This window comes from Panthera leo, chromosome A1 (genome assembly GCF_018350215.1).
Source record: "Panthera leo isolate Ple1 chromosome A1, P.leo_Ple1_pat1.1, whole genome shotgun sequence".
Taxonomy (NCBI): domain Eukaryota; kingdom Metazoa; phylum Chordata; class Mammalia; order Carnivora; family Felidae; genus Panthera; species Panthera leo.
The window spans coordinates 28,243,157-28,269,722 of record NC_056679.1 but is presented as its reverse complement, the minus strand read 5'-3'; the positions used below and the strand labels follow the sequence as shown (position 1 = coordinate 28,269,722).

The following is a 26,566-nucleotide window of genomic DNA, read 5'->3' as shown; positions in this document are numbered from 1 at the left end:
GAGTTTAAATTTTTTTGAGAGGGAAGATGCACATGTGCACATGAGCAGAGAGAGGGGCAGAGGAGGGGGAAGAGAGAGAGAGAGAGAGAGAGAGAGAGAGAGAGAGAGAGAGAGAATCGCAAGCAGGTTCCACGCCCAGCAAAGAGCCTGATGCTGAGGCTTGATCTCATGACCCTGGGATCATGACCTGAGCTGAAATCAAGAGTCAGACGCTAAACCAAGTGAGCCACCCAGACACCCCGAGTTGAAAATGTTATATTTTATGAATAATTTTGTTTTGACTTGTGTAAATCCAGTAGTTTTAGGTCATAAAGTAATTCTTGAGAGACTTCAAATTCAGCTTAAATCTTATTTATGTGGTAAACTTTTTACAATCATTCCAGAATAGCCTAGTCCATTCCATCAATGAATTTCAGTGGTTTTTATTCAGTAGGTAATGCATTGAGCATTCTGCTGTGCTTGGTGGGATTTGCACAATGAATAAAATTGCTGCCCTACTGGGAGAGAATCTCCTGTTACCTGACTGAGGACTGGTTCAAAGGGAAGATGTCATCTGGATGGGGTGTAAAGAACCACATGGGAAAGGAGAATGTGCAAAGATTATTCAGGGACTCGTGATGAGTCTGATCACACAGGAGGAGAGAGTCCTGGGCAGGGGGGTTTCCATGTCAAGATGATTCTGTTTTTCTATCACATAGGTTGGTGGCTTGGCTGGGTTTCGGATTCTAGCTTGGAAGCCATTTTTTCCTTCAGAACATTGAAGACATTGTTCTCCTATCTTCTAGTTTCCAGAAATGAGAAATCCTGTACAATTTGGATTTCGGATGCTTTTTATGCCTGTTAGCCCCCTTATTTTTGGAAGCTTCTGGAAAGTTCACTTTTCCTCAGGAATCTGAAACTTCACAGCGATATTCAGTTTATTTTCATCCATTGTATGGGCTTTTTGTATGGCCTTTCAGTTCTGAGAAGTTGGCTTAAATTTTCTCTTTTGTTTCTCTGTTTTATTTATTTATTTATTTAGGAATTATTATCATGTGAATGTTGGACCTTCTCCACCCATCATCTCATTTTCCTCTTCCCTCCACCTCCCCATTTCCCATCTTTTCGTATTTTTGCTCTGCTTTCTGGGAGATTTTCCAACTTCAGTTTCCAACTCTTCTGTTGCATTTTCTATTTCTATATAGACACATATACACATAATTAAATGGCAAATTTTATATTAGACTTAAGTGCTACGGAAGGTCACAGTAGAGAGAAATCCACGTGGACTGAAACCCATCAAAGGGATGCTTCATCTCTGTTTGGCTATCCTTTTGTAACAAATGCTTGTTTAAAACTCCTCATCCACACTGATTCATATAGCCACAGATTTGTGGGTAACCACAAAGGTGCCCAGTTCACCAACTCTTTCCTGGCTGATTCCAACCCACAGCTTCCCCATTAAGTGCTTGTCCTGCCTCTGCTTGAACATCACAGAGCTTGGGCAGCCCACTGAGGTCTCCTTATGGTAATGGCAGTACCGATTTTTCCATTCTCCTTTCTCTCTTTCCTCTCTATTTCACATTACCAGGTCTTGTGGATGCCCCCTTTGCAATATGTCTCCAGTTCATCTATTCAGTTCTAGCGTCTCAGCATGTTTACTTAAGCTCCTAATATGTGCCAGGGAGTGTGCAAAGAGCTGGGGCCGTATAAAGACCTGCAAGGAGCTTGTGTCCCCTCATGGACACAGTCTAGACATGGACTTGAAAATTTCAGGAGAAAAGCAGATGTATTCGGAAAGTGTTTTGCACAGGATCCTACTGGCAGCAGGGGATTGATGCTGAATCCACCAGGGAGAAAGGCCCCACACCACACAGGGTATTTGGACATGGGTTAGCGTGGCTGGAGTAGAAGGTGGTGGGGCTGAGGCCATGTTCACTGCAGGTGGAGCAGCACTGTAAACAAGGGTGAAGGCTCAAAAGGTACTCTACTCATTCATTCAACAAATATTAATTGAGCATCGACTATGTGCCAGGCAATTGTTTTGCAACTGGGTGCAGCAGTGAGCAAAACATACAGAAACCAGATATAAACGTAAATTATATAATCATATAACATAGTGAAAGAATGATAAATAAGTAGATTGTGTAGTCTATTTGAAGGTGATAACTGTGATGGAAAACAGCAAAGCAGGATGATGGAGACGGGGATCTTGAGCCCTGACCTGCCGTCGACTACTTTTCACACTGTACTCCAGAGAGCCCCGGGTGCTTCCAGAAGTGCTTCAGGGGGTCAATAAGCATTCGTTCTGAATTGTATTGCTTAAGGTGTTTTGAAACATTTCGAAAACAGCAATGAGAAACCGTATGGACAAAAAATAATACATTAAGTACATAATTTTACACGCTAGATTCCACCGACACATAAATTTGTGCCACTGTGAAAGCTCATGTTTGGAAAAAGACTTTGATTTCCATGAGTTCTGTTCATATGAGTTATCTCCATAATATATGATTTTACCCGATTAAACCTAAAGATGAATTTAATAAAACATCTCACCTACGTATTTCATATATTGAGAATCCACTGCTAATATTATTTGAAAACCAAGGAATCATAGGAATTCAATTTGCCTTACTCTTGGATTATCGTAGTCGCCTTCAGCACCTTCAGACTTTGTCTTTCTAACCTCTCTTGTGTACCATTGCCAGAATTAATTTTCAGTGAAGTTTTTCATTTTTTCATTAAACGCTTGAAACTAAACCCTGCTGTGGGGAAGAGTAAACCTGGATAGTGGCTGTAGCTCTGCCACAAAATGCCGTGTGACCTTAGGCGAATGTTTGTTTTCTCCTCTGTAAGTATCTTCTCTGCTCTAAACATTACCTCCATGAGTTTTCCCCCAGCTGCCAGTGGTCTTTATGATCCATCTCTAGCTTACCCACCTAGTCCCCATCCTGCCCTTATCCTCTCTGCTCTAGTGTGCTCTTCAAGTGCCCCTTGATGCTTTTAGGATGGTAGTAATTAAATATCTTTCTTTCAGTTCATGATTGGCTGGGGTTGTATATTGGTTCAACCAATATAGGATTGGTTGAGTTCAGGATTGGTTCAGTTATTATGTATACTTAATGGGGACCCTTGTTATACTTTACCAGTCAGGATGCCACCAGCTGCAGATAACACAAAACCCAAAACCATATTGGCTGATGCATCTGGAGGAGGGCAGGCTCTGACTCCCTTCTCTTCGTGATAGTCCAGATTTTGCCCTCCTCTCCATGTTAGCTGTATCCTTAATAAATGCCTGAATCAATTCCAGGTCTCAACGGAATTTCATCTCAGGTATACCAAAAGCAGCTCCCCCAGCCCCTCCCAAGAGACCCCCACTCACATCTCATTGGCCAGAAATGGGTCACATCCTGCCTCTGAACTAATTACCTATGGTAAGGGAAAAGGATTCCTCCTAGCAACTTATTAAACTAATCAATAGGTGCTTGCTGAAACTAGGAATAGGGTTAGTATCGCCTAAACATACGACTTGCCGAGAAAGAGTGGATGTCTAAACCAATTCAGGGTTCTGTTAGGAAGGAGGGAAAGGGAAATGGATGTTGGGTAGGGTCTTGTAGCTATTCCTAGAATTATATATAATGACTAATTACGTATTAGGTAGGCTAACTAGTCTGCTGTGACAAAACCCCAAAATGTTCTCTCCCAATTAATAGTGCAATTGGGACTCTTGGTCCAGAGCCGGTGGGGTGGCTCTAACATAGTTTGAATATTAGAGTTGCCAAGTTGTGATAGCAAAGAAACCTCCCCAAATGAGAGATGTAGAAAAGAAAGAAGTTTCACTCTGACATCACAGTCTGTGGCAAGCTTCTGAGGTGAGAGGATATGTCTGCTGCACTGGGCCATTCAGAGCTCCTGGTTCTGTCCATGTTGTTTCTTTGCTGTCTCCCCAGGGGATTGTCCTTTCCTATGGGGGCAAAGCTGTGTCACCATTTCCAGATTCTTGCCAGAGAATGGCAGAAGAGAGTGTATAGGAGGTGGGCCCCTGTATAAAGGCCTAGACCAAAGTGACCTCTTACTTCCACTCACATTCCCTTGGCAAGATCTTAACCACAGGGAATATGCAGTTGCAAAAAGCCTCATGTCTTAGTCCATTTGGGCTTCTATAACAAAATATAGTAGGCTGGATGGCTTAAAAACACATTTATTTCTCACAGCTCTGGAGTCTGGGAAGTCCAAGATCAGCGCACTGGCAGATTCACTGTCTGGCGAGGGCCGGTTTCCTCGTTGGCAGATGGCCATCTTCTCCCTGTGTCCTCACATGGCAGAAGGGGAGAGCAAGCTCTCTGGAGCCTCTTTCATGAGGGCATTAATCCCATTCATGAGGGCTCTGCCTTCATGACCTATTTGCCTCCCAAAGTCTCCACCTTCAAATGCCATTATATTGGGGATTAGGCTTCAACATAGGAATTTGGGGTGGGGGACACAAATATTCATTCTGTCACACCTGGGAGAAATGTAGTGTTACCAGGCAGCTTCCGGAGTTGCTCATGGCATCACCAGCAGAAAGTGAGTTCAGACCTAGGTGAAGTGTCTGTAAGGGAATGCCAAGTTTCACCCATCATTTCTACTCACACCGCATTACCCTGAACTTAGTCACGTGGCCACGTGCAAGGGAGGCCAGGAAATGGAGTGATGCTGGAAGGCCAGGTATCAGGACAAGGGAAGAATGGATCATGGTAGGCTGTGTTCTCTCACACAAAGGTTTCTCTGGGTTCTGCATAGGATCTTTCTATCCGGAGACTGTTTATTTACTAAACAAAGTTCTGTTTAATGCCTAAGGCCACTAGTCACCCATCGTCGCATTTCTGAGTTTGGTTACTTTCCATTCTTCCACTATAGGAAAAACCAATATAAGCAGTAAAACAGTATGAGTGGAGTCATTCTGAATAGAAAATTTTCCAAAGGTGCTTTTTAAAAAGTTATGCATGATCTTGGCCTTCTAAAACAATTTGTATAGCTGTGTGTGAGTGCATGCATCTGTGTGTAGTTTTAAGCTGAATAACTAGGGTTGTACATTTGATGTATAAAATCGAAAGGAAAACAACAGGCATTTCTTTGGAAGTGAGTGGTAAATTTTCTTCTCAAAGCCCGTTTATACCTTGGTTCTGTTACCCTCAGGTGGCTGCTTGCTTTTTCATGTAGGAAACTATTCACAGGATGTTGTCCTAAACTTTTGTATTTACCCTTTTATATGCTATTTTCAGATTTTATTTTTGGTCCTACTTATGAACTAGTTTTGTAAGGTTTATAAGTTGATGAATAGATTATACATAGCTTTTATATGTAGACAGACTAAAATGAAATTAGATTCATGAATTATGAATTAGATTTTTTTCTAGAATCCTAAGCATGATCTTCAATATATTATCAGCTCCACGAAGGCAGGCATTTTTAGCTGGGTTTTGTTGTTGTTGTTTTGTTTTGTTTTTGCTGTTCTGTCTTTAGTGCCTAGACTAACTCCTGGCATGTAGTAGACAATACATATGTGTTAATGAATGAAAGAGATATAAAACACAGTATATTCCATTGAATCTGATTTTTAGCTCCGCACTTAAGGAATTCATATTTCTTAGGCAACTGAGTGAAGTAGTCTTTATTTGCCTCACCTTCCAAGTGGAAAGTGAGGCAGCAAACAACAGAGTCTCCCTGCTCTGTATAACTTCAGCAGACAAATCCTATGTGTATTCAAAGAATCATATATAATAAAAGTAACACATTTGTAACATGGCCTAACGTAAGCATCCAAGATGTCGGAATATGTGAACTGGAGAGAGGGAAAGGAAATGTTTCACTCCATCCCAACAACAACAAAAATGTTCACTTTTTTAATGCAGTTTTCTCAAGTGGATTGCAGTTTTCTCAAGTAGGATGAAGAAGAAATAAAATAATTTGGGTCCTAGAAGGACTTTTGAGGGTTAGGGAGATAGGGTTAAACCATCTTCTGAAGACCGAGTGGGGAACTTGACCTATTTTATGATTTATTTTCTTCTCATACTGTAATATATTTTTCAGAATTCATGTGCCGCTGACAATATTGAAAATGAGAGAGATAAGCTTCTTAGAGTAAACATAATCTTAGCACACTGCTCTCCTCTGTGAATCCATTACCTTTTACAAATAAGGCTCTGTGAGGACTGAGCACATGGTATTGCGAATGAGTGAGCTCTACTTGGGTGACACGTTTTGGAAGGAGAGTGTTTAAGCCCAGCATTTAAGGATGAGTCAATGAGAGGAAAGATCCTGGGGCAAAGCATTCTGGGCCTGTGGAAAGACACTTAAATAAAGGCCCCTAGATAGGAGGATGTGTGTTCCCTTCAGGCAGTGGCAGGTAGACCAGTCTGCTGGGAGCATAAGCTCCAGGGCAGTGAGGAGGGAAACTGCACCTTGATGGGAGGCTACAAAAGCAGTAAAGATGTAAACAGGCAAGGGGCTTACGTACAGAGTTTTTGATTTGTTTTGTGGTTTATGAGCAACCAACAAAGATTTGGGGCCAGGAAGTGTTAGGATGAGGGCTGTATCTTAAAGAATCAATTCCTGAGGGGAGGAGAGTGGATAATTAATTAGAAGGAGGGAGTAGTTTATGTCCATATGATTTTCTTTTGTGAACAGTTGGAAACTTGGCTTGGATTGCGGTGTTCAGTGGAGGCCCGCCCCAGTTAGCCAACATCCCTTGTTCCTCTATTCAGAGGAGCCAGAGCTGTGAGGACGGGGCCCCAGACAGGCCAGCAGGAGGGGTCAGCTTCTTGGTTTTGGTTTGGAGACCTCGAGTGTGGTGTTTCTCTGAGCTTGTGCTTCTTGATGATAAGGGAATACCTGGTGTGCACCTGCTGGCGGAACCCAGACAGAAAGGTCCAGGGTCCCTGTTTGGGCTCACGGACCTGGAGGACAGGAGGTATTTTGTTCATATGGTGTTTTGTCCCTTTTGTTACTGCCAACCTTTGGCAACGATTTGTCTGAGTAATCTGTCTTGCCTCTATTAGGAGTTATTAAGGGTAGAGTTCTCTTCCGCCCTTGGGTCAAACTCAAACCGGAGCAGCAGTAACTTCCAAATGAAGGGTTAGCACTGGTGGCAGTCGGCTGGTCTGCCTCGTGTCTCAAGCAATTCCTTCTCCAGTGCCGGTCCTGGCTGTGTCACGGGAGGTAATTGTTAATGTCTAAGTGAGAAATAACAACGTTACTGGAATTGGGTGGTAAGAGCAGAAAGGAAGGCCAGATTTCAAAACCATTTTGATGGCAGACTAAAGGATTTAGGAGCAAGGGAGAGTAGATGGTAGTTTGGAAGTTTGGAGATTGGGTGCCTCGGGAAACAATGCTGCTGCTGACAGATGGGGGCACAGGAAGAGGAGCAGAGTTGCCGTGGGAAGGGGTGCTGTGTTCAGTTTGAATTCCGGATGGGTGACTTTTACCCAATGTTGTATAGTCATTACCTAGAAGTTTCAAAATTAGAATCTAGGTTTCCGGAACCAGAGCGATGTTTTTTCCATTATACGAAGACATACGTTACGTGAGATAAAATGTACTGGTTGAGTTTCAGGTGGTGAGAGTGTCTCCACGCGGGGATGTCACCAGGCAGTTGTAAATGGAGCTGGAGTGAAAAATGGAGAATAAGTGTAGAAGTTTGTTTTGGGAGCTATGTGTATATTTACAGGACATAATTGGAGCTATGCGAAGGGTAAGTCCACCCAAAGGTATTTGGCCTGTAGGGTATTATTGGAAATAGCCATAGGGCCGTTTTCTTGAAGAAAAAGTGATAGCTATCCAGTAAGACTGAATATGCAGCAAGCATATTAAAAAAATTTTTTTTTTCTTTGAAGAGAGAGCACACACACATGCAGGAAGGACAGAGGAAGAGAGAGAGAGAGTATCTTAAGCAGGCTCCATGCTCAGCACAGAGCCTGATGTGGGGTTTGATCTCACAACCGTGAGATCATGACCTGAGCTGAAATCAAGAGTCAGACACTTAGCTTACTGAGCCACCCAGGCGCCCCTCAAAACAAAAATTTTTTTTAAGAAATTGTGTAGTAATAGAGAGGAAGGCATCGATTGTGACCTAGGATGTAATGAACAGGTGAAAAAACTTTTTAGTTTTTAAGATCAGACAGGCTAAGGGAACAATGGGTGGAGAGGGAACAATTGGATACGTAAACAAAGGATAGTTGAGTTTAGATCAAGAAACTGATTATGAACAAGCATGCCTGGGATGATGGACGCGGTACTGGCTACAAGCCATACAAAGATGAAGTAAATTTGATTCTGGCTTTGGGAAGTCTACTGCTACTAGACGACAGGAACAAGAATAACACTAGAACAACTAATGTCTACTGAGCGCTACGTATCAGGAAACGTATTTTACATGCATTGAATCTTGTAGTCCAAAATGACACCCCTGTGAGTTAGTTACCATCGTCATTATCTGCACTGTGAAGGAGAGGAAACTCAGGTTCAGAAAGGTTAAGTAATTTGCCCAATGTCTTTAACAACTAGTGCACCCCAGGCCGTAGTGCTGCACCTCTACGCATCATGTAAACAGATTATTATGCTAAAATGTAAAGAGAGACAGAAGAACAATTACTGAAGTAGCACAGAGGAGGGAGGGGTTAAATTTTTCTGGTAAGGGATAGAGTAGGGCAGGGAAGATCTCAGAGGGGAATGGATCCCGATGAGGGAACTTGCTTTGGTCATGACAACGGGTTCCTTCACTGGGATCCAACCCATGCTGATAATGAGGTCTGTGTGTATGTGTTACTGTTCCACTTAGTATTTTACACAGACTTCATCTCTGACCTTTTCTCTGCCCCATCCTAATCACACAGGACACTCACATTCGATTTCATTCATTTCTGTAAGCAATTAAGATGTTTTTTTAAAAAATCTGATATGGGGCGCCTGGGTGGCTCGGTCGGTTAAGTGTCCGACTTCGGCTCAGGTCATGATCTCGCGGTCTGGGAGTTCGAGCCCTGCATCGGGCTCTGGGCTGATGGCTCAGAGCCTGGAGCCTGTTTCAGATTCTGTGTCTCCCTCTCTCTGACCCTCCCCCATTCATGCTCTGTCTCTCTGTGTCTCAAAAATAAATAAACGTTAAAAAAAAATTTTTTTTTTTAAATAAAAATAAAAATAAAAAATCTGATAGAAGTGGGCTATCCCCTTAGGTACATCAGTCCTGCTCATTGAAACCATCGTTAAAATAGTTTATGATTTGAATACAAGTATATTGTCTGTCTGTCTGCCTACCTACCTATTTATCTGTGAATTCAGAGAACTGGCAGTAATCTGAGAATTTCCTATGTATTGGAGACCCATATATTATCTCTGGAGAAGAACCAGAGAATTTGAGAGGCAGATTAAGGGAAATAAAATAGAAACTCCAGAAACTAAGCAGATATTTTGCATAGAATGGTTAATAGCCCATTCAGAAATAAGTATATAGGGTAAATATATGACTCCTGGTTATATGCAGTTGTCTTCCAGACCTTGAGCTTCACCCCATTTCCCATCCCGTGGTTGGCCTTACCATTGACCCCCAGTTTCTGCCTGGGGCATGCGGTTCTCTTTTGTACATTAGTTACTACTTAAAAAAAATTATCATAACATTTAGTGGTTTATTTTAGGCCACATCAAAATGTCTGTACATCAAAATAGTTGTGTCATTGTGGCCTTGTAGGAAAGTGGTTACATCAGAACGTCATGTGTGGGCAAAGGGATTATTCTTGGAAGTGAGTAGGGGCATTTGATAAGGGAAGAAATAAATTCAGAGTTGGAAAAATAGATTTGTTTTTTGCCCCTTTACAATGCAGTTATTATGTGCCACTCACAGGTGTAGTCAAGGATTCATGTAACTCTGACAAGAGGCCTATCCAATGTTCGTCTCTGAAAGAAAACCTGAGCGTTAGGCGTAACACCACTGCCACCCAGTGGTAATCTGTTGTAGTTCAGTGTATTTTATGAAAAAAATGTCTGATGATATGCCTTGCGCATTTTATATATTTTCCTTTAAATAAAAGTGTAGTAGCACTTTATAAGATCATATATTTTTACTTCTTTAATGTTATTTAGGAAAATACATTTAGAAACTCCTAAATAAGGAACACATTGGAAGTAGAGATAGAACTTAATTTTAGCAATTAATAAACAAAACATCACAAAATAACCAGTCTCAGGAAGGTAATTTATATCTATAGCTCTTCTCAAGAAAATTACAAACCAATATAAGGGACAAAATACTTTGGTTAAAACTAGATGGTTTAGGAGTGCCTTGGTGGCTCAGTCGGTGAAACATCTGACTTCGGCTCAGGTCATGATCTCTCAGGTTCATGAGTTCGAGCCCCACATTGAGCTCTCTGCTGTCAGCATGGAGCCCACTTCAGATCCCCTGTCTCCCTCTCTTTCTGCCCTTCGCCATCTGTTTTCTCTCTCTCTTTCTCAAAAATAAACTTAAAAAAAAAAAAAAAAAGAACTAGATGGTTTGTTGGTAAAGAGGGTAATTAGAATATGCTGGGTAATCTCCATGATTTTGCTTTAGAATGCATTAATTTACATTTAAATATAAATATCCCAAATATTAGAGTTAATAGGATTTCAAATAAAATAATGAAGATATTTTGAATGTATTGAAAATTCTCAGAATACCTCAGTAGGCACGAGGAAATGATAGGCTCGTCATTCTGTTTTCCGGTGCATGTTTCCTCTCGATTTCTTGAAGAGCAGACCTGATCACTTCTCCGGGTCTGGGCCTGCTGCAGCATGACTGGCTTTTGTTTGCCGCGTTGGACTTTTTCCTTTTTAGACAGGAGTAGTGGTGGAATGCCTTTTCCATCATTGGATTGAACGCAGCAGGATGAAAAAAACTGCAGACCGAGAGACCCATTTTAGAGTTTTATGCCTCACTTGACTTGACAACACTGGAGGGTTATGCTCCGGGTATGTGGGTATGTGATGGATGACCACACTACATTTACCCAGACAACCTGAGTCAGAATGTGTGTGTGTGCGCATGTGTGTGTTACATGTATAATTAATTCTGGTAAAATTGAAACCGATAGAGTGTATATTTTTCTGAGAATACAAATAAATAAAACTATTTCACAAACTTCTAGAAAAGTAAATATCACGATTTTGTTGTATGAATGTTAAATGTCATTATATTTAAATGCATGTAATCATTTTGCCTCCCAGCTCGTGCACTGGATTTCATGGAGCTGTAGAACTCCTCTGAGGTACCCCAGAATGAGAAGGCTGATCTGGTCACTTTACTTCCTCAAAGTGCCCCGTCACGTGTCCTCAGATTATTCTGACACGCAAAACTGCTTGAGGACAACTGCTCCCAGGGGCAGCTTATAAAAAAGGAACTGTGTTGTGTTACACACTATTACATTATCATTAAACACTAGTTCTAGAAATGCACCCTGTGTCCACTGTGCTGTGAGCTGGGATACCCCTCTCTTACTGCATCATCCTCTTGCCGAAACATCCTCTTTGTAACCACTGCAGCCCCCCTGCCAGCATTTGCTTCCTTGGCCGGGTCCGGCCAATGTTGGCATGTGCCTTGGGCGGTGGTGCAGGCTGGAGGCATTTTAGGGGACGGGGGAGGCTAAGCAGGTGGGCAATTCCTGTGTCCCCTCCCCCCCAACCCCCTGTTACCCAGCACGTGGTAGTGTCTAGTGCAGATCCCAGCTCTTCACTCTTTATCTTCTGCAAGTCAAATCTGTTTTCTCTCTGAATGATGGTTGAGTAGAACCTGGTCCCCTGTGGGCAGTTGGCTCTCAAGAGGAGGAAGGGGAGAGTTGGAGCGGGTTAATAATGTTCCATTATTAAACCCAAATTACTCCCCTAATCTCCGCTGGAGCAGAGCCAGTGGGGATGCAGAGAGGGCAGGAGTGGCTTATTGATGGGACTCTACACACAGAGAAGGACATGTTTGAAGTGTAGAGTTTCTACAAATTGTTACTTAAAGATTGTGTATGTGAGTGTTTATTAACCCTGACTGATGATTAAAGTCACCAAGAGAGCATTTAATATATGTGAGTTTCTATGCCCTATCCAAGATCAATTGAATCAAAACCTCCCAGATGAATAGAGGTTCTTAATGTCCATAATGTTCTCCATGTGATTCAGATGACCAGCCAGATTTTAGAACAACTGGTGTATTTAATAGAGCTTAATGTAATATATGTATATTCCTTTTAATAAAAAGGCTCAAATTTATTTTGAAGTTTACTTATTTATTTTGAGAGAGAGAGAACATACATGCCAGTGAAGGAGGGACAGAGAGAGAAGGAAAGAGAGAATCCCAAGCAGGCTCCACACTATCAGCACAGAGCGTGAAGCAGGGCTCGAACCCATGAACCATGAGATCATGACCTGAGCCAAAGTCAGACACTCAACCAACCAGGCCTTCCAGGCACCCCTCAAATTTGTTTTTAAGGAAGTAGGAAATTTATGGTAGAATAAAATTCCAACGGGGAAAGAAAGATACAAGGCACAAAACCCAAAAGGGTCCAGAATCAAGAGGAACTGAGGGAAATTTTGGAGGCTGATAGAAGAGCCAGCCTTGAAGCAGTTTAACCCATGACTGATCAAAGACGTTGACAGACTGAATCAGAATGAGATCCAGTGGCCGACCTTCCAAAACTGTGAGAAGAGGGGCAGTAATCCTTCAGTACAGCATCTGGCATGTTCGTGGAGACCAGTATTTCTTGTTTTATAATCACACAAAGACTATTTAGAAGGGCTAATAAAAGAAAAAACAATGTTGTGATAGGAAACACAATCCATTAAGTTGAGACCTATGATGAAGGTAGACTTGTAGTTTCAGAGATGTTGGGTCAAATGAGTGATGTGTGTTTGACCACCTTTCAAGCCAAATGATGTAAGTTCAACTCTTGGGTAAAATATGGGAGGCTAGAGAATCTATTCCAAGTAATAGTTGATTTATAAATTTCTTAGGCATATCTGCCTTGTATGCCACCCAAACACAAGGTTAGCGCTGACAAGATAGATGGCCTTCCTTAAGAATGATGAAATGGTAGTGGATAAAAACAGAATGACTTTCGATTTGGAAAAGAAAGAATAGTCAACAACTAAATGCTTGTATTTGCTGCAGGGACATTGGCAAAGGAGAAAGATGGCCACAAAAGCAGCCCGTCTGGATCCAGCTCTCAGAATGCTGGCAAGGTTCCTGCCCAGACTCTCCCTTAAGAGCCCTTAAGAAAACATACAGTTCAAGTTTCCTTCATTCATTCATGTGTCCCCATGAACAACTGTTAGGAGCTATTCTCTGTGCAAGGAAGTGTGATAAGTGCTGGGGCTACCGTGATGAATATAGTGGGGCTGGCTCTGTTACTCCACTCACAGGCCAGTTGGGAACATAGATACAGCAGTTCGGTTGACTCAGCTAATTGAATTTTGAGTGCCAGTGGCATCCAGGTGGCATTATCCAGTAATTGTTGCCATCTTTTCTATTCTTACTGGACTATTCTTAGACCAATAGTCCAAGAAGTAAGACACTGATTGTTTTTTAACACAGTGATATTATATAGTAGCTGTAAATGCCGCTCCATTATTAAGTACCAGTACATGATTGCATCATGTTCTTATGTTTAATGTTTAGAAAGCTTTGCACATTTTGGGACTGGATACTTTATGTGACTAAACATGGTCTTTGTGGAAGTGGTTCAAAATCCACAACTTGTCAGATATGTCACCAAAATGATACTATACTTGCTCCTGAAAAATGGCTCAGATAAAGACAGAAGTACAGATAGACCTGGAACCCTTCAGTGATTCTCGGTAGAGGCGTTTCAGAAATTTGTGGATGTATTTTTTTTCTTCACCCTAGTGCTTTTGGCATAGTAACCGTTACTAGCCAGCAATCCTACAACACACTAGCCAGGTTAAAACTTCCAAGAATTGTATTCAGATATCCTACAGGGTATTATTATGGGCAGACACTGTTTATAATCACCAAGCTTAAAACTTAATGTCATGCAACACAAAATCTTGAAATATTGCTACAAGGTATTAATTTTCCAGGTGTATAACTACTATGTGTAAAAAGGGAAGCTTCTAGCTCAGTTTGTGACCAGAACTTTACCAGGAGCTAATTACAACTTCAGAAAATTATGTCCCTGGTTGCCATACTATTCACTCCCGTATCAGCTGGCATTTGCTGTTGGTGCATTAATGGGGATTTTACGTACAAGTGCAATTCTCTCTTCTCTTTGTTATGTCTGCCACTGTAGTCTTTTGCACACGGATGCCCACATTGCTTTATGTTACTCTTTAAAAATGTCTCATTTATCCCTTAGGATACGATATTAATTTTTTTTACTCTCTTTGGAATTCTTCATCTCGTTAAGGTTTTTACAAAATACAAGGCTCGGACACAATTGTCTACATCCACCACGCATTAGAATAAAATAAGCGGTTAGTGCACCCACGTGCACACACGCACGTGTGCACACACGTTCTTTGTGTGATAATTTTTCTCTATGTAAGCATCAGGCCCTTGTTCAGGAGTGTTATCTCTTTATTTAACTTGTGTCAGTCCCAGTTAAAACACCTTTTCCCCCAAGTGTGACCTACTAAAATAGTACCTTACTGACAATGCTTTATATGATTTTTATATAGCATTTGGGTGTTTATGAAAGGTATTTCTCCGTACAGGGCAGGTGACCTTTATCTTCACCTCACAGATGGGGAATTTCAGTTCATAGGTGTTGTTACTTACTTGTGGTCACAAAGCTAATAAATGGAGTCAGAAGTGGAATCCAACCCGGGGCTCTCTTAGGGAGTCATGTCTATCTTTTTTGTACTTTCTGCCAGCATATTGACTTGCTGGACAGAAAAATTGAAATCTGTTTCTCCATTGAGTTCCCCAAGTTCTTACCGAGGGAAAAATATTTTAATCCTTTTAATTTCTTACTTTGTGTTTCCTGATTACTCAATAAATTGATTCACATGTATTAATTATTAATGTCAAGGACAGGACTATATGGAGGATGGAAAAATAAATAAGATGCAGGAGAGAGACACAATTTTTTAAAAAATTCCCGAACATGATTAATGCTATAGATTGACGTGTGAGCATAGTGCTCTGGGCACACCTAGGGTATGATGGTGGCCTGAGCCTTAAAAGATGACAGTATGTAGTGGGGGTTGCAAGAAGAAGCAGAGGACAGGACGATGAGTGGAAGGAAGAACTTGTGAAAGAGGCTGGACATAAGGAAGCATGGGGGATTTGGGAATTAGCGAGTGCTTCTCGTTTACCCTGCTGTCAGGTGAATTTAAGAGGATTCCTGAAGAGGAAGCTGTCCAAGGAGGTGGGTCCCTTGCGGAAGGAAGAGGCTGTGTGCCCAGCTCACAGGGCTGGGTTTATACTGTGGGCAATAGGAAACCACTGGACACATTAAACCAACTTTGCTGGCACCAAATCTGTTCTTCCTGGATAATTCTGCCCACAGTGGGAAGAATGGACTAGCGGTGGGAAAAATCAAGAGTGTGGAGGACATTTAGGGAACTGTTGAATTGTAGAGACATAGAGGAGCTTGAAACAAGGCAATGGCAGGAGAAGTGGAAAAAGACGGACTGAAGAAATGAAACCTTCCTCTAATAAATAATGCTTCTGATGGGGACTCATGTTAGCCAAGATAATATCTTGCCATACCGTTTTTAATTTAAAAAAATTTTTTTTAATTTTTAATTTTTTAATTTTTTTGACAGAGAGAGTGTGCAGGGGAGGGGCAGAGAGAGAATCCTAAGCAGGCTCCTTGCTGTAAGCACAGAGCCCGACACGGGATTCACTCTCACCAACCGTGAGATCAGGACCTGAGCTGAAACCAAGAGTTGGACACTTAACCGACTGAGCCACCCAGGCACCCTGTCATACCACATTGTTAAAGAACTGTGTGTTCTTCCATATCCATTGTCTCACGTGTCATCATAGCACATAGTGATATACAGGTACCGGTATTATTTCCAACTTAGGGATTAAAGTCTGTAAAGCTAAAGAGACTCACCATTAAAGAAAGTCAAACAGACTCACGATGTTATAGGTTCTGTCTGCCTATAACACCTACCCATAACACTTATAGGTGTCCACCCAGGAAGGCATAGACAGCTTTCCTGGAGCTTATGTAACAAAATGGATAAGGAAATGTTGGCGCCAGAGAAAAGTTCTCTTCTCGGGGGGGATGGAGCTGACAGAAGTCACAAGAGACGAGGGAGGTGCCTGGCTGGCTCAGTCAGTAGAACACGCAACTCTTGATCTCTGGCTTCTAAGTTCAGGCCCCACCTTGGGGGTAGAGATTACTTAAAAATAAAATCTTTAGAGAGAAAAAAGATGGGAGAGAAGTGCTGTGAAAACTCTCTCAAACCACATCTTAGTCTGTTCAGGCTGCCGTAACAACAAATGCCACACACTGGGGAGCTTAATCAACAAATTCATTTCTCACAGTTCTGCAGGCTGGGACATCCAGGACCAGGGCACCGGCAGATTTAGTGTCTGGTGAGGGCTTGCTTCCTGGTCCATAGATGACCGTCGTCTCGCTGCACCCTCACAGTGGCAGAAGGAACTCTCTGGGGTCTGTTGTATAAGGGCACAAATCCCAAAGGCCCTACCTCCTAATACCATCAAATCGGGGGTTAGGATTTCATTTGGGGGGGGGGGGGCATACAGACATTCGGTCCATAACAACAAATTTTATTATTACCATTTCTTAGAAGAGAAGTTAAGGGGTCATGTAGGGACACCATGAGGAGAAGCAGAGATTCTTCTGGAATTTTTGAAGACATCTGTAAGCGATGAGTCATCGCTGACATTTCCATTTCACTATATCAAGCTTTTCACCACACCTATTTGATGGCCAAAAAAGTCAGCATACGAAAATGTGCACTTATCAGATAAATCAGGCAGTAACTGATTTTTCGAAAATTCTTAGCTTTACAAAAAGACTCATTGAGTGACTGACTCAGTTGTGTTCTCCTCGGGACGTGAAAGTGGTGTTCCGTTCAAGCAGCTTCAACTTGTGACACACAAGTGTTGCTGAAACTTTAGGGGAACTCTTAGAGCACCGTGTCTGTGAATGACTTAAAAGAGAAATTACTTTTGTTTGATGTAAATCGGGAGCACGAAATGAACAATTCCACAGTTTTGAGACATGAGGCTGCAGGCCATTTTAGAAAGCCAGCTAAACAAGAGACTTTTCAACTTAAAGTTTATCTCATTGAAATAATTTTTTCAAAGCCAAGTTTATTTAACCTTTTTAAAAGTTTTACTTATTTACTTTGAGATGGAGAGACAGAGAGGGGTGGGGAGGGGAAGAGAGAGGGAGAGAGAGAATCCCAAGCAGGCTCAACGCTATCAGCCCAGAGCCCGACTGGGGCTCAGTCCCATGAACTGTGGGATCATAACCTGAGTCGAAATCAAGAGTCAGCCACTTAACCAACTGAGCCACCCAGGCACCTCTGACTTTTTGTTTTTAACATCTGCAAGTTGGGTTATTGGTATATAGTCAAGTCTACATGGCTTCACTGATTTTTCATACGTGTTAGATATTACTAAACCAGTATCTGCCAGAGTATACGACTAAATGTCAATTAAATGTAAACATTTCTAAGCCCGTTTTTGAGGGAGGAGAGAGTTTATCCCTTACCCTAGAGATTATGAACAAAATAAAATTAAGATGTAATACTTAATTTTAATAGGCTCTTAATTATAACTCTCCAGTCGTAACTTTCTTGTATCTGTTACTAACCTCAAGTATTTACTCTAGTTGAGCATTAACATTGAACATAATAAATATTGTGATCTTAAAGAAAGAGTCCCTGTTTGTTCTCTTAGTGTATGCAGTATTTTGAGATTTCTGGAGCCACGCATGTTTTTCTCTGAACCACACTTTGATAATATGATTATATTTTCTAGGACTGTTGCAAATTAATCATTTTTTTTGTTATGCTTCTCCTTTTATCAGAAGTGTTTGTTTAACTAGCCGCATATAAACAGATGTTTATTTTGAGGATTGACTTTCATGTGAATAACTGCCTTCTAGTTAAATATTTTAAATCCCATCTCTTAAAAGTAAGTAAGCTAGCCTCAGAATGTTCTTTCTTTTTTCGTTTTTAAGAATTTAAGATGAACTGTGTAACATAAAGAAGTTTGTAAATGCGTGAAGATAAAGATTATGTCTTACACATGTCTGTAACCCCTCCCCCCCCAACAGCCTCACACACTGCAGATTAACCCATGCTTATGCAAGATTTAAAGAACAAAAGGTGATGTAGAAAAAGCTACATCTTTGCTTTGAAAGTGATGATGTAAGGATCATCTCTGAATTTAGCAGTATCCTTAAAATCAGGGTAGATAGACATTTTCCTATCCCTCTTCCCATCTCTCCCCAGCCCTCACCCAGGGAGTGCATCTGGGACCACATACACCTTCGTGCACTGTGTCTGCTGTTATATACTTGCAAAGAATCAGGTTCAGATCTGCCAAATGCTGGAAAACGTGAAATCATTTCCGGCCACTAACTCGGTTTTCCAATTCTTTTGTTCTTCTAAAATACAAAATTCTCTTCCATACTTTTTTACATTCAGCTAAAAGTTGTTCAGTGCAACGTTTACGGAGGCCCTAAGGCGTTGGCTAATGCGTTAGATGGTGTGGGATGCAGTCTTTGCTCATGGGAGGTTCACACCATGGTTGGCCACAACCTGTAAATTGGCGCCATTCTGTGTCATAGATGCTGCTATACAAATAGGGTAAGGGCGCCTTAGAGGGCAAACGTGGGAGTAGTTATTTCTTTCCTCCTAAGGGTCAGAGAAGCCGTCACGGGGCACTGGCATGGATCAGAGTTTTCCATGAAGAGGAGCTTTCAAGACAGGCAAATTGAGGACAGGACATTTAGGGCAGAGGGAGGAGCATGAGCAGGGGCGGTGATGAGGTTGGGGAGCTCATGCAGGGTGTTCTTTGATACATACAGAAGTTTGGGCTTTCTGTTGCAGGCAAAAGAGAGTCAAGCTTTGGTATATTCAGGTTTTCATTTTTAGAAAATCACTCTGATAACCAGGTGGAGAATGAAGTAGGGTATTTATGCTTTCCTTAGACAATGCTTCTAGAATATAAATAGAGCAAACATGGAGTTTTCTTCCTCGTTGCTTTAAAGGAAACTTTATAAGAAATCCCGATACATTCGCTTACAGAACAAATGATTTGTTCTTTGGGTAAGTTATCTTTTTACAGCATTTCAGTGCTTTGTGTTCAGATTTAAGAATTCCGACTCTCTCCCCCAGGCAACACCAGATGCTATGGCAGTACAGTAAAGCAGCTCACTGCCTCACTCTTCCTGCCCCTTTCTCTCTCAGCCTTTCCCATCGAGTTGCCCAAGCCAAATGCTTAGACATTTCATTGGCTCTTCTCCTCTCTCTTGACTTTTAGGCCAATCAGTAAGTCCAGTGGATTCTGCCTCCAAAATAAAATTGCTGTCCTTGCCTTCGTCTCAGTGATGCTACCACCTGCGCTCGATCTCCAGCCCCTCTCCCTGGGACACTTCCTCATTCTCACTCTCCTGCTTCAACCATTTCACTAGCTTTTTGCACTTAGAATAAAAAGCGAACTCCCCGTTGTGGCCGCATCTCCTGGCTCTTATCTCCCTGAACCTCATCTCTTGACGTTCTCCTTCTGCTCCAGCTGTTCTTTGCCCTTACGGTGGCCTGGAAACACTTCTCTTCTTCCAAGAAGCTCTTAGGATTTGGTGCCTGGCAAATACTCCCTGAACTTAATAGCATAATGATATCATAATAATAACACTTTCTGCCATTTATTGAATGTTTGCTGTAACCCAGACAGTGTGCTAAGTGCTCTGCAGCCATTACTGTATAATTAAATTAGATGCAACAAGCTTGTGAAGTAGGTATTATTATTGCTGTATTTCAAGAGAGGAAATTAGGGCACAGAGAGCTGAAGCAACTTGCCCACGTTCCTATTTTTGGTGTCTGATGGAGCCTGGCTTGCAGTCTGTCTGTCTGACTCCAAATCGAGCTCTTTGGTACGAAGTTTCGAAAATATTTTGTTATCATCAAAATTTACAATTCCTAAAATTTTTGATAAGCATAGAGAAAGTCAGGTGAAATGGCATCCAACTATTTCATTAAGCTGTTTAGTATCTTTAACAGTGATTTCACTTATCACATGAGTTTGTATGGAAATTTACGTGCATAATAAGGTGAGACATTTTGCAAAACAAAGATTATTATGAAAGTAGCAGCTATTTTTAATTTTAGAGTTTCAACATGTAAACATCTTATTTGCGGGGCACCTGGGTGGCTCAGTCGGTTGAGCGTCCGGCTTCGACTCAGGTCATGATCTCACGGTTCGTGAGTTCGAGCCCTGCGTCGAGCTCTGTGCTGACAGCTCAGAGCCTGGAGCCTGTTTCAGATTCTGTGTCCCCCTCTCTCTGCCCCACCCCTGCTTGTGCTCTGTCTCTCTCTGTCTTTCAAAAATGAATAAATATAAAAAAAAATTTTTTTTTAATTTACAATTCCTGGAAGACAATCTTAGAGCAAGCTATAGAGAACATCTCATACTGAAAGTGAAAGTAAACGTTCATATACCTTAACTACCTTATTGGTGGCAACAGATTTTTCTCAATATTTTATGTCTGGTTAATAATAAAAGATGGTATGGCACAGAAATGGGGAGTAAACTCTGGAGTCAGACAGACATGTGTTTAAACTCAGTACCCGCTGTTCATTCATATAGATCCTAATATCGTGTGTGCTGAATGATATTTTTGGCACTTGAGGTATATCAGTGGGCAGTCCAGTGAGATGGGTTTTTAAACTTTGGTTCTATGAGCTGTTTTTGACTTGGAGACTCACTATAGCATTTTATGAATTCAGTATAAATGTGATCCTTCCTGGACCCCACCCCAGTGGAATCTATTTGAGTCAGTCCTGTGACGTGTCTCCTAAGAACATTCTCAGAGCAAGACTATAAGTTCAATTTGCTGTAAGTGTAATTTCCTTCTTCCTTCCTTTCTTCTTTCCTTCCGATTAAAATGAAACATTAAATTTAACTTTATTAGGTATAATAAACTCAGGTAACTTCTACTCTAATAGAGGTAGCACAATAAACGTAGTACGTGCGAAAATTACATTATATGTTAGAAGAGGAAAGTCCTTTGTGTGAGGGAGTAAATAAGATGAGGGAAAATCAGGGGAGCTCGTTGTGGTATTAAATAAGAGGTCAGTGAGGTGGGTCTCACCGAGAAGGTCAAAGACTTGAAGGAGGTGAAGGAGTTGCTCAGATGGATATCTGAGGGAAGGGTGGCCCAGGAGGAGAGAGTAGGTGGTGTCCAGACCTAAGAGGAGCATTGATGGCAGCTTAAAAACACAGCACCATTGTGGACAGAGGGGAGAAAGGGATGGAGAGATACTAGATGAGGCCAGAGGGTTCTCAGGGTCTTGTTGGTGATACTGAAATGAACTTCATACACGAGGCACGTGGCCACAGGGGCTGGCCCAGAATCACAGAGCCCCTGCCCACCTCCTCCAGCCACAACTCTTGCTGCTCTATCGCTGCAAACCCTACCCTGCGTTTATAACCAAAAGTCCTTTGAAGATTTCCCAAATATGCATGCTGTTTTAAACCCTTCTACTTTTGCACACACCTCAGGTACACGTTTCCATCCTTTGTCATTCTGATAAACTCCTTCAAAAGCCACCCTGAGCCCTCTGGACTTTCTCTGGACCACCATGCATAGTGATTTGACTGTGTGTTTGTTACAGCCACACACAGCTAATGATAACATGTGATGAGCGCTTACTGTATGCCATGCAATAAGTCTTCTATATGTTTTTAATGCATTCCTCACAACAACCCTCTAAGGTATGCCCTGGTATCATCCCCATTTTATAGATGAATAATAAAGGCATGAAGAAGTTCAGTAACTTGCCTAAGATCATTCAGCCACTAAGTGGTGGCCTTAGGAGGTACACATAAGGTTTCTGGCTCTAGACCCCATGCTCTTAATCATTACATTATATTGCCCCTCTACGTTTTCCACCGTTATTATATACGAGGCAATGTACACATCACACTTGACTGTAAATATTAGTTTGGTGTATGTGTCTCCTATATTATTTGTGACTATTTGGAGGGCAGGGAACCATGTCAAGTTCATCTTAGCTCTTTGGGGCTTTGCACATGCTCTGCCTTAGTTGAGTAGAAAGAAGAAAACATTCTCTCATGTAATTTGTAAGACCTGGGAAATAATATTCAAAATGTCAATGATAGGGTGTCATTAACTCTGAATTTTCCTTTTTTTTTTTTTAATGTTTATTTTTAAGAGGGTGAGAGAGAGAGACAGCATGCAAGCAGGGGAGGGCCAGAGAGAGAGGGAGACACAGAATGAGGAGCAGGCTCCAGGCTCAGAGCTGTCAGCACAGAGCCCGATGAGGGGCCCGAACCCACGAATTTTGAAATCGTGACCTGAGCCGAAGTCGGACACTCAACTGACTCAGCCACTCAGGCGCCCCTGAATTTTACTTGGTTTTGAATTTGATTTTCATCATGTTGTTATGCTTCTGTTTCTCCCCAGACCAGTATTAAAGAGGGACAGCTATTGAAGCAAACCAGTTCTTTCCAGAGGTGGAAAAAGCGTTACTTCAAACTTCGAGGCCGTACACTTTATTATGCAAAGGACTCAAAGGTAATTTGGGAGAATATTACTTGCAAGCGCTTGAAGTTGTGAATGGGTTAAAAATTTTGGTTCTGTAAACTTTTTGTCTTAGTGCTCACGATAGTCTTAACTGTTCTGTGCATTTAGTATTATGAATGTGACCCACCTTGGATCAAATCCCAAGGGAGTCTATTTAAGTCAATTTCGTGGCATGTCCACAAAGGACAATCTTATGGGAAGGTTCTAAAGTAGTTTTCTTTCTTCCTTTCCTCTTCCCTTACAATTAAAGTAAAACTTTATTTTTTTTTTTATTTTTTTTTAAATTTTTTTTTAACGTTTATTTATTTTTGAGACAGAGAGAGACAGAGCATGAATGGGGGAGGGTCAGAGAGAGGGAGACACAGAATCTGAAACAGGCTCCAGGCTCTGAGCTGTCAGCACAGAGCCCGACACGGGGCTTGAACTCATGGACCACGAGATCATGACCTGAGCCGAAGTCAGCCGCTTAACCGACTGAGCCACCCAGGCGCCCCTAAAGTAAAACTTTAAATGTAAAGTTTATTAAATGTAATAAAGTCAAAAATTTTGGGTTTCCCTCTTTTCTTGCTACCTTTTTACCTTATCAATCTTTCCCTGACCATGAGAGAGAGAATTGCTATAGTTGCTAAGAATCCATACTCCAGTTTCAGACAAGATTCGTATCCCAATTCCAGCACATTGCAGTGGAGTGGCTGTGGGCAGCATGTGTTGTTCTGAGGAGGCTTAAATGAGATAATACAAACAATCATTCCATTGTGCTAGCAGTTAAGAATAAAAACCACAGTGAAATAAAATCAAGGCTTTAAATGATTGTTACATAACAGTTGAATAAAATAAGAGTGATGTGGTTGGGTAAGAAAAAAATGAGTAAAGATGAGCTTCCATTTAAAACTGACATTTTAATATTCCTTGAGAAGTTAACATTAAGATGTCTTGCTGCTGTCTCACTTGGATAATTGATAATTTCCATATTAAAAACTGTATGTTTCTGATATAATTAGTAGAGTTATATACTAGGAGACAAAATCAAATATGCAAACAAACCTAATTCTTGGTCTGTGCAGCTGTAGAAGTAATAACCAAACCAAGTAATTCTATTTTAAAAGTCGTTATGTTCTAGGTTGTCCCTGATCTGGCTCCATGCTGACTTTTCGCATTCATCTCTAGGGAAGCATTGGCCATTTGACAGCCTTTGGCCTCGCCCCATGTGTACCATCGGCAGATGACTTTCCCTCTGTCTCCACTTGATGAAACTCCCTGCTTTCTTTAAGATCCCCTCAAATATTCTTACTCCATCATTCATGAGAGCAAGAGTTCAAGTGTCTTCTGCTGGAGAAATTATCTGAATTTCATAGTATTCTGTCGGATTTCTTCTTTTCCACTTTTAATAGTCTCTCTTGCATTAAAATGGGTTGTGTCTGTTTCTTCTCCTGTGCTAGATTTTAAGTTCCTTCTGGTCAGGGAACAAGTCTAACAGGTTGGTTGGAGTGAAGTGGACTCACAAACGCCCTGGAGATCTTGGGGGTGGTGGCGGAAGCTATGAGAGGACGGTCCCTTGCCTGCAGCCCCAGACGTGTGCTGTCATCCCTGCCCTGCTGCAGGGACGCGGAATGAGTGCGAACAAAGGCCAAATGACCCAAAGTGGGACGGATACGTTCATTTACTAGAATCTCCTAATCTCCAAATGGAACACTAATATTAAAGATTCCGTTGCTCTGGAGTTTTTCTCAAGGAACTTTTTTTGATTGAAACCATTTTGAAGAGTACAAAAGAAACTTCCATTTTATATTTGCAGAGCACATTCACCTTCTCATCTGAACCCATGTATGGATGAGGAAAATAGGGTTCAGAAAGTTCAGGAACTCACCATGATCCGACCCAGGACTAGTTCTCATTTCTCACTTAGCAAATGTGGGAAGGAGGATGTTTGCCTGCTGGCAAAGTTGTTACAGGCTGTTTGTTGCCTGTCAGGAGGTGTTGCTTTGTGTGTACGTGTGTGTGACACAGTTAGGAGGTTCCCCATAAATTACGCTTCTAGAGGGCACGCAGCATTTTGCATTGAAACACTGTGCCAGGGTTCTTTAAAGACCTTCCCAGTTTGTGATTTAAGAGTTAATTGTGCTTCATGGTTTTACTCATTCTTCTTAAGAAGAAATGGCAAAGTGTCACGAATGACTTTCCTTTCCTTTTCTATTCCTAATTCCTGACATCGCTTCATAGTCATGGCCCGATAACAACAACAACAACAACAACAACAACAACAACAAAATTATTGACGAGCATTGAGTTAGGTTTTCATTTAATGTGTTTGTGTTCTTTTTCATTAACAGTCTCTGATATTTGATGAAGTCGACCTCTCAGATGCCAGTGTAGCTGAAGCAAGCACCAAAAATGCTAACAACAGTTTCACGGTATGGTTCTATTCTGCTGACTCCCTTCTCAGAAGTCATAGAATGACCTTTCCTAAACATGTACAGAAAGTCCTCTTAGTTACCAACTGTGTGTCAACTGTTGTGCGTTGGAATTCATGCCAACACAATACACTTGATGAGCACGTTGTGTACCCAATACTGTTCATGATTGGTTGGGGCAATAAACCAATGTATTAAATGTATTTTTTTTAAGTATTTACAGTGTTTTCCATTTTAGACCTTTTAGTTTTTGTGCTTTAACATTTTTACCTCTTTTAAGTTTACTTATTTGAATTTTTTAATTTTTAATTTTATTTTAGAGAGAGCACGAGTTGGGGAGAGGAGCAGAGGGAGAGAGAGAGGGAGAATCTTAATTTTTTTTTAACATTTATTTATTTTTTGAGATAGAGAGAGAGCATGAACAGGGGAGGGTCAGAAAGAGGGAGACACAGAATCTGAAACAGGTTCTAGGCTCTGAGCTGTCAGCACAGAGCCTGATGCAGGGCATGAACCCACGGACCGCGAGATCATGACCTGAGCCGAAGTCAGACGCTTAACCGACTGAGCCACCCAGGCGCCCCGAGAGAGGGAGAATCTTAAGCAGGCTCCACGCTTAGCAAAAAGCCTCATGTGGGGCTCAATCCCACGAACGTGGGATCGTGACCTGAGTTGAGATCAAGAGTCAGACACTCAACCAACTGAGCCACCCAGGTGCCCCTCACTTCCTTTAAATGTAATACTTTAATTCTGTTGTTTATGAATATTCAAAAAGGTTGTTTATCTTCAATCTTAAAAAGAATGTTTTTTCCTTCTGTTCTACTTTTGCTCTGTTGCTGCAGTTCAGGTGGTTGCTATAGTTCAGGCCTTCACTTATTCTCACTTAAGTAATTCATTTGATAGCTACTTAAGAGGTAGCCTCGGTTTCAGCGAATTCCTTCCCGATTACAAATCACGTTGCTGGAAGGAACTCACTGGCTCGCTGTTGCCCGTCAAGTGGCGTTTGCGGCTCCATCCTAAAGTCGTATAAAATCACGCCTCGGCGTTCTCGTGTTCCTGGGACTCTGTCCTTGTGCAGCAACCTCGTCCAGCCTTTCTGTCTGCGCTCGGGCTTTTCCCGTTCCCTCTGGCTTGAATGATTCCTCCTCCTTCTGTAGCTGTTGGAATTCTGCCACTTCTGCAAAGCGTATCCACGTATCTCATTCTTCCTGTACTTCTTTCATTCAAAAAATATGATTTGAATACCCACTGTGTGCTAGTCACAATACAGTCCAGTGAAGTCCATCTGGGGTACTTTTTATAACTTCATATTCCTAGGCCCTCTAAGATGCACTGCTCTTGCTATGTTGTTGCCCCCTGCACACTCCCAGCCCCTGCTCAAGAAGCTACCACTACTGACAGAGGCGA

General features: G+C 41.6%; 1 protein-coding gene across 1 annotated transcript in view; it reads left to right on the top strand.

The window, feature by feature from the left end:
* DGKH (diacylglycerol kinase eta) overlaps window positions 1-26,566 on the top strand; it is a 163,343-nt gene that overhangs the window by 48,309 nt on the left and 88,468 nt on the right. Inside the window, exons 3-4 of the mRNA XM_042926959.1 lie at window positions 22,632-22,742; window positions 25,082-25,162. Of these exons, the coding sequence (XP_042782893.1) occupies window positions 22,632-22,742; window positions 25,082-25,162 (192 nt within the window). The remainder of the gene's footprint in view (window positions 1-22,631; window positions 22,743-25,081; window positions 25,163-26,566) is intronic.